Source organism: Pteronotus mesoamericanus, unplaced genomic scaffold (genome assembly GCF_021234165.1).
Source record: "Pteronotus mesoamericanus isolate MK-2021 breed Mesoamerican mustached bat unplaced genomic scaffold, CSHL_Meso_final scaffold_636, whole genome shotgun sequence".
Classification (NCBI taxonomy): domain Eukaryota; kingdom Metazoa; phylum Chordata; class Mammalia; order Chiroptera; family Mormoopidae; genus Pteronotus; species Pteronotus mesoamericanus.
Genome location: NW_026555324.1, coordinates 3,082,953 through 3,099,639, shown reverse-complemented (window position 1 = coordinate 3,099,639; position 16,687 = coordinate 3,082,953). Strand labels below are relative to the sequence as shown.

Below are 16,687 nucleotides of genomic sequence, written 5' to 3'. Positions count from 1 at the left end.
GTTCACACACATACACCAGGACACGTGTGCAACAATGTTCATAGCAGTAAATAAGTCAATCTGATGAATAAATTGAGGTTTAGTTGCCAACGGAATTATATGCAGTAGGGAAAAAGAAATGAACTAAAAAGTGTGGCCAAAGTTTTCCTGAAGATGGCGCCCAAAGCGAGGAAGGAAGCCTCTGCCCCTCCCAAAGCTGAAGCCAAGGCCAAGGCTTTAAAGGCAAAGAAAGCAGTGCTGAAAGGCATCCACAGGCCCCCCCCCCCGCCAAAAGATCCACATATCATCCACTTTCCGGAGGCCTAAGACACTGCGGCTCCAAAGGTGGCCCAAATATCCTTGGCAGAGCGCCCCCAGGAGAAACAAGTTTGACCACTATGCCATCATCATGCTCCCCGACTCCAGAGTCAGCCATGAGGAAGATAGAAGACAACCATATACTTGTATTCATTGTAGATGTCAAGGCCAACAAGCACCAGATCAAAGAAGGAGCTCTACTATGACGCCGTGGCCAAGGTCAATGCCCTGATCAGGCCTGAGATGGAGAGAAGGCTTATGTTCAAATGGCTCCAGACTACGATGCTTTGGATGTTGTCAACAAAAATGGGATCATCAAAACTGAGTCCAGCTAAATTTAAAAATTTTATACTAAAAAAAAAAAAATGTGGCCAATTCTTAGTAACAATGTTGAAGGGGAGAAGAAGGAAGTCTCAAAGATTCTATTTCTCATAAAATTTTTTATAAAGTTCAAAACAGCAAAACTAAACAATATGCTGATAGGGTACAATATGTATATCCTAATGCTATTTTTAAAAGAGAAAAAGTACTTTACATTCTTTAGGTTTTAAAATACTGTCCCTGAGGTAGGTATTCCAGCCATGGGAAACAGGCATACAGAGGTATTCACACAACAAAGCTCAAGGCTGGCCTCGAGAACTTGAACTCTTGTCTGAACTGGGGTCACCAGCCTGGGTAGGCCATGGGGTGACTGTCATCTCTCCATCTGGTTGGAAAGCCACACACCACTCTGCTCTGGGGCCCAGCCCACATGGCTCCAAGCAGGCTCTGAAGCAACGCTCTCCCGAGCCTGGTGCAATTGGCTGCAGCCAGCATTGAGCAGGGAAATACCTCTGGAGAATCGACAGCTGCAGGGCATCCCCACTGTTTCCTTCCTCCTGGGTCTGGAGGGCAACAATGAGCCCACAGCCTCCACCAGGCCCAGCCTGGTGGCTGAAGTGGGCAGCAGTGTCTAGAAGCAGGGCGGCCAGGTAGGCAGCTTCCTGAGGCTCCGGGTCTTCAGCTAGGTATTCCTCCAGGCCATCAAGCAGCAGAAGGAAGGGAGCTGGTCCCCGGGCCTCATGGGCAGAGCACAGGAGCTGAAGGAGCTCGTGGGTTGAGGGTGGGTACTGGAAACGGATCTTCTAGAGGGAGGCGGGGGGAAAAAAGCAAAGGGGCAGATTCAGTACAGGAAGCCAGGCTTCCCAGCTTTAACAGCCTTGTTTTCTTGCATACTTTCCTGTAGGAGGCTCTCCCCAGACAGCTGGCTTCAGAGTGAAGCAGCCCAGAGTGGTCGAATATATTCTTCTAATCGCCCCCCCCCCCCACACCATTTTATTGTCTATCACTCATCACTGCGTGGTATTAGTTCAGACCAAGGTATGTCTTTGTTGTTGTTTTGGTTTGGTTTTTAAGCGATACGGACAAGATTAGAGTGAAAAGAGATAGTACGCCCTCAGAGCAAGTTACGTCCTTTTGCCAAAACTCTAGGGCAATCTTTCCACCCAAAACCCACGCTTTGCATTCCCAGTCTAACGCCATCACTGACTCCGGCTTCTCTGGAACCAACCTGAGCCCAGAAAATAACCAGGGTTAGTCTCGTTCCTTACCGACCCTGACCCCACCTTTTGAACACCACCTTTAGTTAACTCCGCCCCTTCACTGAATATTCTCTCAATTTTAACAAGCCCTCACGCGTCCGGCCCCGCCGCCCCCACCCCCGCCGGCTCATTCCTGACTCCGCCCTAGAGTGGCTGTTCCGGCTCGCCCTTCGTCCTACCATTGTTCTGTCTACTTGTCACTCAATCCTCGACCCGCCCCTCCACGGGCAGGTTGGACTCGGGTCCCATCTCCCTGTTACCTGCAGCCGCAGGGGGTCGAATGCTGCGGGCGTCCTACTGGGCAGGCTTTGCAGAGGCCTCCGGGTCAGGAAGAGGACGGGGCCTCGGCCCTCCCCTGCGGCTTCCAGGGCTGCCGCGAATAGCAGAGCTGTCTTCCCAGATCCTGGACCGCCGAGAAGCAGCAAAGGTGGTCCGGCCTCAGCTAAACTATCCTCCCGGGACTCCGCCGCCTTACCCGGGCTTAGCACCCGCCTCAGCGTCCCCGCCATCCGCAACGTACCTCTGCCCAATCGGAAGCCCGTCCCTGCCCTTAATCCCGCCCAAGCCGAGGCCTCTTTGGTTACAGTTGCAAGTAGCTTCTCCATTGGTCTATGGATCTGTTCATCAAAGTTAGATAAACCTTTGCTGACTCCTACACTGGTGAAGGGGCGATTAATCTAGTCTGAGAGAAGAATGCGACCGTTTGAGAGGGAAAAGGCCATTCCCTTGATTGAGTCCGCTGAGAGAAGCAGCACGAATACTGTTATTTTGAGCTGATCAACGAATCAGATGATTCTTTGAGAGTTGGGGGAAGCAGACCCTCCTGAATCAGTGACACACTCGGAGTCTTCTAGCCTCAGTTGGCTCACCTGTAAAATGAAACTCATGATATTGTAGAGGAGGGAACCCCTCCCCCCAAAAAAACCCCTGAAATTATCTTCTGGAAGGTGGTCCTCTTGCAGTACAGGCTTCCCCTACTAAGCGAGTGTTTTAGGAACCCATCTGTATCACTGTACCAGCTGGCGTTGTGAGAGGCTGCATTTGCCTTTAGTGAATTTTCTTTTTGAAGGCTCTTCCAATGCGTTTGCCCATTCCATGATGGTAATTTACAGGCGCACCTGCCCACACCACACAGGTTTTGACCAAAAACGGTTTGACACCCCCTGTGCCCCACCCTCCCTATTCAGCTGATCTCCCCTGGAGTGACTTTTTTGTTTCTTTCCCTTGATGGAAAAAGTCCTCAAAGGGAAACGTTTTGCCCGTGTGGAAGGGGTGAAACAAACAAAAAAACAACAAAGAGCAAAAATACAGCAGCACTTAAAAGTCATTAAAATCAGTGAGCGCAAATACTATTTTGAGCCGTGGGAAAAAAATGTCTCATAAGTATAGTGCATCAAATGGAGAGTGAAGGTCACTGAAGTTTAAAAATGTAAGAATACACAATTTTTTATAAATAAATTCCAGGGTTTTTTGGGTCCCTCTTCTTGTGTGTTTCTGTTGATGTCACCCAATGACAACTGAGAAGCAGAGTGGTGGAGGAGCTGTGTACTTGTCTCTCTCTGGGTCTGAGTACCGGGCACAAATGTCAGAGGCTGCAGGCTAAAGGATATTCGTGTGCAAAACATCAGAAGTTGTCTCTGAGGATCTGTGAGGAGTTTCATCTGGCTTCCTCATTGGCCTGGAGGCTCCTGGGGTCTTGCTAGGGGTAAGGGTCGGGCAGAGACATCACCATAGAACAAAGAAGGGGCCAGGAGAAACAAAGAAACAGGCATGGAGACTGGGACCTTTTTTGCTTTGCTCACTCAGTAACTCCAGCGCCCAGAATAGTGCCTAGCTCACTGTAGAGTCTCAATAAACAGGGTGGGGAAAAGTAGGTTTACAGTTGTGAGTATGTGAAACACAGTTTGTTCTTGTGTTATCATTTATTAATTATTATATTTTATATATAAATTATAGGGCTACTTTTCCTCCACTCTGTATGTTCATTAAGTAAATGAATGAAGAAAAGAAGAAAGGATTGATGAGAAACTGGGAGAGAAGGAGGAACAAGGTATGTGATCAAGTGAATGCAGGCTGGGGCTCCTCACTCTGACTTTGCCCTAGAGCTGCCACTCATGGTTCTGTTGCCCTGGCAACTCTGTCTCTTGGTAACTTCAAACTAGTGCCGTTGCCAGGAGACCCAGGGGCAGAGCGGAACTGAAATTTCCTGGGCTTTCTCCCTCTGAGACCAGAACACAGCTCCACAACGTCCCCCAATACACCCACTCACACAGCCGGTTCCTCCCACATGCTCCCCCTACCCACATTCACCATGGCACCTCTGCATATTTTCCACTTCAGGAATTCCCATCACCCACATGCTCAAAGCGTTATCCTACCCTGACACGAAGCATCCCATATACACTCTCTCCTACCCTCACACCCCCACAGCCTTCCCTTGAACACACAGAAGAACACATTAATGCAGACATACCACTGCCACCACACAGAGACACACTTCCTTTGAGCTGATATTCCTGCAGCTCTTTTTACACACACACACACACACACACACACACACACACACACACATTTCCTTTTAGTTGATGTGCCTGCAGCTCTTTCTATACACAGGCAGAGATGAGGCACAATTTTACACAGCCTTGTCAAAAGTACCACCTCAGCCCCCTCCAACAGACACACAACCCATGATTCACCTCCAAATGCACAAGCACACAGTAGTGGCACCCGTATCACACATTTACATACATGGAAGCATGCTGAACACAACCCCACCTCATGTCTTTTGCATTTGCTGTTCACCTGCCCAGAGCACCCAGCTCCCAGAGAGCCCTGTGGTGCTCGCACACACTCTCTCTCTCTCTCTCTCTTAACTCCACTCAGGTCTCTGCTCAAATATCGCTTTCTCAGGGAGGCTTTCCCTGACTACCTGTGTAAGGCTGAACATGCTTCACTCTTGAACTGCTTTTCTGTCTATTTATCTTCAAATAAGGTGTAACCTCCAGTGTTATTTATTTATGTCATTGCCTCTCTCCCCACTAGGATGTCAGTTCCACCAGGCAGGGTCTTTCTTTTGTTCACTGCTGGCTCCCCAGTTCCTAAAAGGGCCCCTGGCTCACAGTAGGTGCTCATAAGTGTAGGCTGAGTGAGAACATTGGCAGAGATACAGATGTTTGGCCTGTCTCTCATCCATACAGCACTTCTTTCTCTCACTTCCCATAATCCTGTCTTCATGTTCTGATGGGAGGACACTTAACATAGAGGAGCTCCCTGGAGGAGGGAGGACTGGTAGGTGAAAGGGTGGGGAAGTGGATGGCTCAGGGACAGTCTGCGTTTCTCCCTCACTTATCAGCATCCTCAAGTTCACTTATTTAACAAATATTTATTGAGCACCTACTGTGCGCCTGGCCCTGTTTTGGGCACTGGGGACTGAGCAGTGAACAGATGACAAAGTCTCTGTCCAAGCTGACATCTCTCATACGGGAGAAGATAGGGACCAGTAAGCATTATGAGGAATTTAAATAGTCAACGAGCAGATGCTAAGTGCATGGGAAAAAATAAAAAAAATAAAAGTTTGCACAGGGAAGGAGAGTTGGGAGGACCAATTGTTTGGCCTTTTTTGAATTTTTTTTTCTTTTTTTAAAGACAGTGAACAATATTTATTTATTTATTTATTTATTTATTTATTTATTTATTTTTAGAGGTGGGAGAAGGAGAGGGAGTGAAACATCAATGTGTGGTCGGCTCTCATGTGTTCCCTACTGGGGACCTGGCCTGCAACCCAGGCATGTGCCCTGATTGGGAATCAAACCAGCAACGCTTTGGTTTGCAGGCTGGCACTCAGTCCACTGAGCCACACCAGGCAGGGCTTTCCCTTGAAATTTTAAATATTGTCGTAGGGGCGCACCTCAGTGAGAAGCTGATGGTTGAGAAAAGGCTTGAAGGAGGTGATGGAGGGAACCGTGCAGATATGTGGGGGAAGAACATTTCAGGTGGAGGCACCTGCATCTGCAAAGGCCCTGCGGCATCAGGAGAACTTTGGATTTTACAGAGAGTGCCATGGGGGTCCACAGGGTTTCACTAGAGGACAGTCACGGTCCGGTTTGCGTTCTGAACCGGAGCTCCGTTTTGGTTGTGCTGAGTTCGAGATGCTGTGAGACCCACAGGGGCACATCGAGAAAGCTTTTGGATAAGCCAAGTGCGTCTTGGTCTGGGGTCTCTGCCTACGATTACCCATCCTGGGATGGGGATGTGGGCCGCCCGGGCTGTTGCCACCACCCTCTCTGGCGGGCCCAGACACTTCTTTGTGTTCCGCAGTCCCCATTTTACCCTTTCTTGTCCCGTGTTTAGTAATCAGGACCGTGGACAGCACCAACTGGGTTGGCTGAGGTACTGTCCACCGTGCTGAATTTTTGCTTCCTTCCTTACCCGCGCGGAGGCAGCTGGGTGACAGGAGCACGGGTCACAGGGGTGGGCGCCCTGGAGACAGCAGCTCTGGTAGGTGAAGCGGGGTGGCCCCGTAAGTCCGCCCTTCCTCTGCCTTCAGCCCTTTCGTACTCCCTTCTCATTCCCTGTGGTCCACGATCAGGCCCGCCGCCTCTCCCTCACCCATTCCGCTCCAGCCAGCAGATCTCCACGCTGTTCCCGGAACACAGCAGGCGCGCTCCCATCTCGGGGCCGCCGTGCTTGCTCCTCCCTCTGCCTGGACTGCGCCTCCTGCCGCCCCTGGCATTTTAATAGCGCCTTCCCGCCTTTCCTTCTCACTGCGTCTCCAGTGTCATCTCCTCAGAAGGAACTTTCCTGACCACCCACTTTAAATTGCAAGCTGTGTCTTCACCCCACGGGTGTCCCGTCGTCTTCTTTAGCTGGGGTTTTCTCCTTATCACATATCAATATCTAACGTATCAGCAATACCAATCCCGGACCTAAATCTGTCCTAAAGTTTGGAAATATTTTAGATTTTTTAAAGTTATTATGGTGTAAATACTATGTGTTGCATGGTTCCCCTAACATCTCAAAGCCAAACACTGTACCTTCACTGAAACATAAGAATATTCACATCAAGTTAAATAAACAAAAGCTATAGTAACCTCATGTCAGTTCAGGTCAGGTTTTTGCCACAGGTGAGTTATGAAAAAATGTTTAGGTTTTCAGACCTTTTTGAGATTTGGAATTGTGTTTCTATATAGAGCTTATGTATCTTGTTTATCGCTTGTCTCTTATGTATTAGAACGTGAACTCCATGAGGGCAGAAATTTGTGTCTGTTGTGTTAACTGCTACAAGCCCCTGCGTCTAATGACACAGCTCCTGGAACACAGTAGGTGCTCCCCAGTGTTTATTGAATGAATAAATGAGAGAAGAAAAACAGCCTCTTTTTCCCTGCTCCCCGGATGACTCCATGCCCTGAGTGACCTGTCTGAAGGCCCTCAAAGCCATGGTTGAGGCAGGGGTGAGTCTGCGGTTTCTTGCCCCTCCTACCCTCCCTGGTGTCTGCTGGGTCCTCGGCACAACCTCATGCCAGAGCCCCTGCTTTCATCCACGCGTCCGGGAGTTGCGCTTGGAGATGCCTACAACCCTTAGCATCCCCCTTCACTATCAGGACCCTCAGAGTCCCCTCACTCTATTCCCTGTGCCCTCTGCACCCTGGCCACAGTCAGAAACAGGCCAGCTGCCTGGGGAAGACGGTCATGTGGGGCCCTCACCATGGGCCTGCATTTCACATGAAGAAACATGGGCACAGAGAGGTTGAGTAGCTTTCCTGAGGCCAAGGAATGCTGAGCCAAGCTTTAAACCCAAATTGCTGGCCCAGGGCCCCACACAGCCTCCCCATAATGGCCCTTAGATACACTGTAACAATACACCCGCACCCAGCCTCACCCACACCTAGACCCACAATTAAAGTCCTCCACACTCCAACACGCAGGGAAGGCAGGCATGTGGCCAAACTTCTGTTACAAACAGGTCTTTATTAAAGGTGATGAGGAAAGGGAGTCGGTGTCTTCTCTGCCCACTGCTGTTGGCGGCCCTCGAGGGTGGGAAAGCCCTCTCTGCTCCACCCATGACCCCACAATGGCACATCTACATGAGGCTGAGGCATGGGGGCAGTGTGAAGAACAGGGGTGGGTTCTGAGAAGAAGTCCTTTACCACAGCCCTAATGAATAGCAGAAGGGTTTGGGGTGACCTGGGCACAGGCAAAGGGAGACAGCACCCTGAACCACAAACCTCTGAACTGGACACGCCCTGCATCAGTAGGGAGTCAAGACGGACTGGGCGAGAGGGTGCACATGGTGGAGGGACTGAGAGGGGAAGGGGTGCCCCAAGGACCCTGCCATGGGGGAGCCTGCCCCCCACCCTCTGGCTGAAGTCTGGTCCTGAGGAGGATTACTAAGAACGACCCCATCTCTCTCCTCAATTTTGCACATACTTAGACATGGGCGGTTCCCCATTGGCTGGAATCATATCCACCCACCCTAGAAAGTCTGAAAACCAAGGACTCCTATTGGTTGTTCACTTGCTGAACACTGGCTGGAGTTGCCCTCTTGCCTGAGGATACTAAGAAGTGAGGAGGAGGCTCCCATTGGTTGGAGTGAACTCCTGTTGGTTAAAATTCAAAGAACTGGAGGCTCCCATTGGCTGGGCAATGGCCAATGAGGCCAAGATTTGGCCCTTAAAAGAACAATTATAGGGGGCAAGGGTCCACCTCCTAGTTGTGACCACTTGGATGTCCCAGAAGGCAAGAGAGGCAGGGAGTCCCCCGGATGTCCTTCCAGCCACCCTCCGATAGCTGGGCCTGGCTGGTTTGGAGCAGGAGGCTTTGGCACTCACATGGCTCACACACACACACGTGTGGCGGGGAATAAATGAGAACTGGGCAGATTCTAGGTGGGTGGGCGGGCTTCACAGCAGGTGGTCACGGCTAGCAAACAGGTAAGGGCTGAAGTTGTCCCGGTGGAAGGGGGAGGGATAGAGTCCACTAAGGGTGTACAGGTCCCGCAGCAGGGGTGTGGGCAGCAGCAGTTTCCGGCCACGTCCGCCACCCCCGCCTGGCCCCCCAGGCCCAGGAGAGGAGGGTGAGGGGCCCTGGCTGGTGGTTGGTGCTGGCAGGGGCAGGGGCAGCGGCAGGGGCGTTGGCTCAGATCTCAACCGAGGGCGGGGCACACGGGGTGACGAACACATGGCTGGAGCCCTGGAGGACACGCAACTTGGGATCAGGTGGCCACGGCGGGCGCAGTTCTGCGGCTCTGGGGATCAGAGATCAGGGAATTAGAAAGCTTGGGAGGAGGTAAGACTTCTGACAGTGACCGTCATCTGGAAGTTCCCCCCTTTACCCAACCCCCACGCCCTCGCCACTCACTGGATGGGGTGAGCCGTGCCGGTGTCGAATGCGGCCTGCAAGCCTCGGGTTCCTGAGACAAAGAGGCAGAGGGATGGGGCTAGCAGTCCCCTGGGCCCCACCGGCCACAACATAAGGGGCTCATTGGGCAGAGAGCCCAATGGAAAAGACAGCCAGATTCTCAGGATTATCCATGTTCCCTTGGCAGGAAGAGACCGGGCATACCCTTCTCTTTTGTGAGACTGTCCCCCAGGTTTTATGTCCACAGAGATGAGTCATCCCGCAACATCCCGAGACACCCCCCAACTTCTTGCCTGACTCCCTGCCTCCTTGTTCCCCCTCCACCCACCACCCTCTCCAGCCGGGAGCAGTCCCCGGCCCCCCTTACCTGGGCTACACTTAACTTTTCGAGGGGGCTGTCCACGGTAGGGGCTTGGCTCAGGCCCTCCCACGGGGAGAGCCTTCGGCTGGAGGGCGGCCGGCTCTGGAAGTTATGCACCACGCAGGTGACCTGGGATAGAGGGAGAAAGGTGCGTTGAGGTTCATGAGACAAGAGTGATGTAAATACCACCCCCATTTTTCAGATAAGGAAACTAAGGCCCAGGTTTCCAAAGACAGCTAACATTTTTATGGCCCTTACTATGTCCTTTTCACTTAACTGAGAAGTAGCTACTATTATTATTTATTCCACTTGGCTGGAAGTAGGAGGAGACAGGTAAGGGCAAGCTGGGCCAGGGCAGGATCTGATCCTACCTTTATTTAATTTCTTGATATTTTTACATTAATTTCATTTTTTTTAAAGTTGCATTAAAACATTACTTATCTGAACTATGGAGTGCTGTAGCACCCCTTTAAATTTCGTATTCAAAGCAAGTACGTCACTTGCATCATCACCCTGATCCAGGTCCCGTTCGCACGTTTTACTGGGGAATATCCCGACAAGGTAAGGTTAAGGATCTTGTCCAAGGTCACGAAGTCCACACCCCTCACAATCATGCAGCCCTCCCTCTTGGGTCGGGGAGACCTGATGGGGGGGGCGTCTACCATACCCAAATGGGTGCAAAGGGGGCTCACCAGAAAGGTGGCAATGGCCGCCCCGGTCAGGAAGCCGGCCAGCACATCCGACCAGTGGTTGCGGTACTCGGCCACCCGGACCACACCCACCAGGAAGGCCGGGCACAACAAGGCCAGGCAGAGCGAGGGTTTGACAAGACGTGAGCCCTTCACCCGGAACACCAGTGTCACATACATCTGTGGGAACCAGAGACCAGTCAGGGGACCCAGGCGGTGCAGTTGTGGAACCCAAGTAGCCACGACGTTTGTGGCTAGGGGGCATGGACAGAACCCCTGAGATCAGCATTGTGGCTGGAGCATGTGGTCAGAAGCTCCGGGGAACAGAGCCCGGGAGAGGAGCTCAGGGGATGGAGTCATGGATGCCGTCCGAGTGGGCCTTTACTGCGCTGGGGGTGAGGCCCGATCGCAAAGAGCAGAGGAGCTCTCTGGGACAGTGTCTCCCAGGGACCAGTCACAGTTGGGGAAAGGCCTTTGCTGGGCTGCAGAACCAGAGAGAGGAGTCAAGGCCCAAGTGGCAGGTCTAGGAGCTCCAGGAAGTGGAATCCCCAAACTCGAAGGCACCACTGACTACAACAGAAACTGAGACCCAAATCCCAGAAAAAGAAGTTGAAGCAACACAAGGCGTGACACCAAGGAAAACCAAGGTAAAGTCAGGAAGTCCTAGCAGAGAGAAGTCATGGGCATGGCCAAGACAATAAAGTCGAGGACAGAGAGGGGCGAGGCTTCAGAGCTCCAGGAAAGCCCATCCGCCCATTCTCCTCGCCAATATCCAGGAGCTGGAGAGCATCCTGGAGACGTGGCTAGGATCCAGGCTCAGGGTCCTGACCCCACAGGGCAGAGCCAACAGCTTCCACTGGGCATGGCAGTACCCGGGTCAGGAGGCAGGGCCAGATACCAAAAGACCGGTCAAGAACGGCAGTAGAATCAGGATGCGGGGCGAGGGGCGGGGCGTCGCGCGGGCCGAGGTCGGGGCAGGGGTGTGGGGGGCAGGGGAGGATGGCCTGAGCAGGGTCCAAGGGGAGGAGTGAAAGCTTCCTCTGGGCAGACTCCACCTTGTGGGCGGAGTAACAGCACCGGGGCATGGCCTCACCCTGTGAGGAATCGGAGGCTCCAGCCCAAGTGGCCTCAGGCCTGCTGGCTGCCCCGTGGTCCCGCCCCGCATTGCCGCGCTCCCACCTTGGGGCTCACCGCTGTGTAGGTAACCGCGTAGGCGCAAAGGGCAGCGTCCTTGCAGGGGAAGGCGCGGCGCGCAGCGGCCACCAGACTGGGGCTGCCAGCGCAGGCACCCTGGTCGGTCACAAAGCGGTCAGGCCCTGGCCGGTCCGGTGAGGGCGGCAGGCAGCCCAGGGCCGTGTAATTGGGGCGGCACACGGATAGGAAGTGTGGTGTAGGGTTGCCGGTCACCACCTGACCCGCGTTGGCGAAGATGGTCGTGGTGAAGAGGCCGAAAGAGTAGACCCCTGAGGATGGAGTGGGAAACGGTTCTTTTTCGGGATGCCACAGCGGCCCGCCTCCTGTGAGTCCCCTTATGACTCATCTGGGCCCCTGTCTCCTTGTTCCTGTGACCACCATTAAAGCGCCTGGGACTCCCCTTAATGCTGTATCCCATTACAGCTGGGCCACCAAGATGGCACTCTGGGCCTCTGGCCTGTCTGAGATCACCTCTATGTCAGAAGTGGGCCCTCCCCTGCAACCCCATCGTACCTGGGCTGGGACCCCTCAACAGCATTATGTCAGTATTGGACCCATGCCTGGGACCTCCTAAGGCCACCCCGATGGCCTTTCTGGGCCTCTTCATACGTGTCCTGGACTCGCTATTACTGAGTTACTCACATTTCCTCCGAGTCACCAACAAGCCAGAGCTAGACCTCTGACCCTCTGCCACAGAGACCACCATTAGGCATGAGCTATGCCCCCTCGCCGACCCTATGGCGACCCACTGTGGCTGGGACTGCATTCAAAGCACAGCTGAGGTCTCATTCCCACCGTGTTTGGCCTACACCTGTGTCCCCCTTTTCTGACTGAGATTCCCCTTGTGGCAATTTGGGGTCCTCCTCTTAAAGATGCCATGTTTAGCTTAGGCCCCATCCATGTCCCTAAAACCTCCATCACGCCTGGCCTGAGTCCAAGTCCCTTTTTGCCCCCAAAGGCACCATCTAGACTCCTTTCCCCCTGGAATCTTGATTATGGCTGAGCCTGGATCATACCCCTTTGCACGGCTGAACCCTGGCCCTGTCACTCACCCAGGAAGCGGACCAGCCTTCTCAGTGGGGGGCTGAAGCGGCAGCAGGCCCCAGACACGATGGTGCTCTCCCCAATGATGGGGATGGCTGAGGGTGGTGTGGGGAAAAAGGCACGTGCCAGCTCCCCCAGCAAGATCTGTGGGCGAGACCAAAACAGGGTCTTCCTGGCCTTCAAGCCCAGCCTTCTACCCACCTCCCCCTGATCTTCCTGCCTCCCAGGAGGTTCTCCCACCGTCGCCAAGGCTAGCCCCAGTCTCACCGTGAGGGTGGGCCCAGCGGTGACCAGAGCATAGATAAGTGCAGGAGGTGCTCGGCTGGCAGCCTCGGGCCCCGGATAGGGCTTGGCATAAGTACTGTCATAACAGAAGAAGCCCTGGGTGTGCACAGGAAAGGTGTCTGTGAACTCCAGGCGGTAAGCGAGCAGGACCACCACACCCAGCAGCACCGACTGCGGCCCAGCCAGCACGGGAGGAAGATGGAGAGAGACAGAGAGAAAAAGAGAGGAGGTCAGGCCTGAGCTGGGAACATGGAGAGATACACGCACACAGAGACGTGGAGAGAGACAGAGCCAAGGGGGAGAGTGATCAATACTGTGGAAGATAAAAAGAATTCAAGTGACAGAGAGGTGGGGAGCGGGGCCAGAGAAGTGTCAGGGTCTGGGAGACACAAAGGAAGAGATGGAGATGGAAACAGAAAGAGGGTGAAGACAGAATGGAGGTGAGAGGAGAGAAGGAGGGAAGAGAAGACGAAAGGGAAAGGGCTCCAACAGAAGAACAGAAAGAGAAGGAAAGAGGAAATGGGATTAGGGCGAGAGAGTGAGGATGTGCCTGAGATCTAACCAGAGAGACATACAGACAGTGGGTGATGGAATGACAGGGCGCCAGGGAAAGGACGGACACTCCGAGGGGGACCAGCAGCTACCACAGGTACAACCCTTACTGTGGGCACGGTGTCATACTAAGCCTCTTCTGTGAGGGAGTACATTTTACCTTCTAAATATGCCTATTTGACAGAAGTGGAAACTGAAGCTCAGAAGGTTATAGGACATGCCCAGTCCCAAAGTAAGGATGGGGAGAGTGAGATCGGAACCCTGGAAGTGCCACGTCTGAGTCCAGGCTGAGAACCACATCTCAAGAGAAAGGGAACTGTGTTCTCACCCCTGACCCCGCCCCCGCTGCCCAGAGACAGGGCGTGGGAGATCCAGGGGAGAGAAGACAGGACTGGAATCGGGGAAATAGAAAAATGAGCCTAGGTAGGGACCTGGCAAGGATGCAGGAGACGGAGGTTGGGCAGAAAGGGGACAGGACGACAGGTACACCCTCTCCCCATTGAGGGTCTGAACAAGGTACTGGGCTCCTCACCTCCACGAAGACAAAGCAGGGAATGATGGAGAAACTCCTCTTCAGCTGAGGCCTCCCTCCCGCCATGGTGAAGGCCTGTGGAGGTGGGGAGGGAGTGGAGCGGCCAGCGTGGGGCCTGGGGGGGGGGCCTAGGGGAACTGGCCCGGGAAGAGTCCTCTGGCCACTCCCCTGCATGTCCAGGTCTAACCCTGCCACTGCCCACGGGAGACACTAGCCTCCCCTGACAGGATCTGCTCAGCTCAGCCTATTGCAGGGTGGGGGAGACCCCAGGAAGAGAGATCCTCTAGGGGTCTTCACCCCCTACAACCTACATAGGATATTCTGACCCCGTACCTTTAAGGAGGGACGCTCCTCCTTACCCAGCAGGACCCCTCCCCTTGGCCTGTAGAAGAGAATTCTCCAGCTTAATGGGGACAGCTCCCTCATGGAGAGGAATCCATTTAGAAGAGTCCTTATCCCCCACCAGTTTTTAGGGGACTCCATCCTCTTTCCCCACAGGCTTTACAGAAAACCCCATGTTCCATGTCCCCCACCCCTGCCAGACCCCTCCCCTGAGCCACTTCCCCCATGGCCCCCAAGGGCCTTCCTCCTGTCCCTGTGGTTCATGGCTGATGGCCCGGCCCTCCTCTCCCAGCTGCCTCTCTGTCCCCACCTTCGTGCAGCCCGTTGGCCTCTGTGTCCTCAGTGGCTACCTGCCCACCACGCGCTCCCCTACCCCCAGCACTGACAGGCTAACAGTCACAAGTGTGTGACCCACTCTCACAGCCTGGCCTCACCTGTGAAAGAGCCCTATGGCTTCCCACAGGCGGCCACCACGCCCGTGGGCTCACAGCTGCTCCTGGAAGCCAGCAGGGCGGTGACGGTCACCCCCATTGCAAAGATGCGGAAACCGAGGCGCAGGCAGGTGAGGGGAGGCACTCTGGGTCCAGTGCTCCATCCACGAGGCTTGCTCTTCAGGTGTGACATGTAGGGTGAGGTTTGCTAGAGGTCCCGGGTGTCTACCCGGCCACAGCCCCATCACTCTCCCCAAGACACAATCACCTGCACTGGTACCCCCAAAGTGTACAGCTCAGCCACAGCCTCCATGCCAATCCCGCCCCCCACACGCACACACCATGGCCCACCATTCACCCATCTCGCCCGCATGGACCAGGTAAGCATCTGCTGCATTCCAGGTACTGTGCTGGGTGCCAGCCCTGTGGCGAACAAGACAGGTCCCCTCATTCAGACAGGTGCCCAACACCCACCACACACTTAAGTACATACTCATACACACACACACACACACACACACACACACGGCACAATGGGCACACAGGCCGTCACAGACACCCACACAGATCAAACAACTCTCCCCCCACCCCTGCCTAACACACAGTTACAGGGACACAACAGGAGGGACACAACAGGAAGTGCTCCACACACCTCATAGCTCCGCACGCAGCCCCACACAGCCCTCACCCCTCCGGGAAGTGGACTCATGGCTGCTAAGACACTTAAGAGTAACATCAAAAAGAGAGTCACCACCACACACAATGGGGGGGTCACAGAACCAGTCATAGTGTCACACCCCCAATTACAAGGCATTTAGTGACAACTACACACATTAACAGTTCACGTTGACAGCCACAGGAGAGACATGGTGGAGACATGGTGCTATCCACTACCACAATCACATGGCCACACAAGGGCACATACATGGACCATGACAGATTCACACACAGAGCCACACAGTCACACAAGAAAGGCGCATGATCACAGCCACACACTAGAATGCAAAAATGGCTCTCCCCCACACCATCAGAAGGAACACACAAGAGCAGCCACACAATGACACTCATATACACACAGCTATAGACACCAAGACAGTCACACAATCACAGTGATAGCCGTCACAACGACACAGCATCAGAGATACCCACGATGACAGCCACACAATGATGGCCACAGGAGACAGTCAGACACACACACCACACAGACACTCCAAAAGCCACACAATCACAGCTATAGAGACACACAATGACAGTTACACAACCACACACTGACACATAATGACAACCATACAGTCCTGGTCACACACCACCGCCACCGCCGCTTGGCTTCTCAAGCCCGGGGTCTCCTCCCCATGCTCCCCTCCCCCAGCTCAGTCCCCAAGCTCCAGCTCCCTGCTTCCCCTCCCCCTCCCCACACGCGACCCGCAAGAGACCCGACCAATGGGATCCGAACCCCAGCCTGGACAGACAAACCGAGGATCGGAAGCCCATGAGACGGGGTACAGGGGGAGCTTCAAGCCCCTCCCCCTCACCGAGTCAAGGGTGCTGTGCCTAAGCTCGGGTCCTGCCTAGACGTCACCAGCGAGGCGCAATGGACAGACTGACGGCTGGCCTGGCCGGCAGGCGGACACACAAATGAAGATCCAGTCGGTCGGTCCGGCTCCTCGCGCGCAGACTCCTCGGGAAGCGAAGGGCGGGGCCTCCAAGCTCCTTATTTGCATAACACCATGGGCGGGGCCTCGCGACGCTCATTAGCATGATATGAGGCGGGGCCTTGGCTGTTCTTCAGGGTGGGGCGTGACAGAACTGACGGGGGAAATAAAGGCTAGAGTTGAGCAGGAGGACCCTGGGTGGGGGCAGGTGCTGAGAAGAAGAGGGCGGATTATCAGAGTGTGACCCAGGGTCACCACACTCCTCTGGGCCTCAGTTTTCCCATTTAGACAGTAGGGGCAGCAGTGCGAAAACAGCCTGTCTGGCCACTCATATCTGGACAGACCAACCGCTGACCTGTCATATACTAATCT

General features: G+C 54.0%; 2 protein-coding genes across 3 annotated transcripts; both read right to left on the bottom strand.

The window, feature by feature from the left end:
• Positions 1-888: 888 nt before the first annotated feature.
• Positions 889-2,386, bottom strand: SWSAP1 (SWIM-type zinc finger 7 associated protein 1). The gene is made up of 2 exons (XM_054562009.1): positions 2,138-2,386; positions 889-1,421 (listed from the first exon to the last, which is right to left on the bottom strand). The coding sequence occupies exons 1-2, from the start codon at positions 2,384-2,386 to the stop codon at positions 918-920; spliced, it is 753 nt and encodes a 250-aa protein (XP_054417984.1). The 3' UTR covers positions 889-917.
• A 5,479-nt stretch (positions 2,387-7,865) lies between these two features.
• On the bottom strand, positions 7,866-16,424 carry PLPPR2 (phospholipid phosphatase related 2). Of its 2 annotated transcripts, none has more exons than XM_054562232.1 (10): positions 16,196-16,424; positions 14,667-14,841; positions 13,891-13,965; positions 12,789-12,977; positions 12,530-12,665; positions 11,475-11,746; positions 10,287-10,463; positions 9,601-9,723; positions 9,234-9,285; positions 7,866-9,120 (listed from the first exon to the last, which is right to left on the bottom strand). In XM_054562232.1, the coding sequence occupies exons 3-10, from the start codon at positions 13,954-13,956 to the stop codon at positions 8,777-8,779; spliced, it is 1,359 nt and encodes a 452-aa protein (XP_054418207.1). In that variant the 5' UTR covers positions 13,957-13,965; positions 14,667-14,841; positions 16,196-16,424; the 3' UTR covers positions 7,866-8,776. The 2 variants fall into 2 exon arrangements, with proteins under 2 accessions (XP_054418207.1, XP_054418208.1); XM_054562233.1 differs by having other exon boundaries at positions 8,965-9,120; positions 9,617-9,723.
• Between the last annotated feature and the right edge of the window lie 263 nt (positions 16,425-16,687).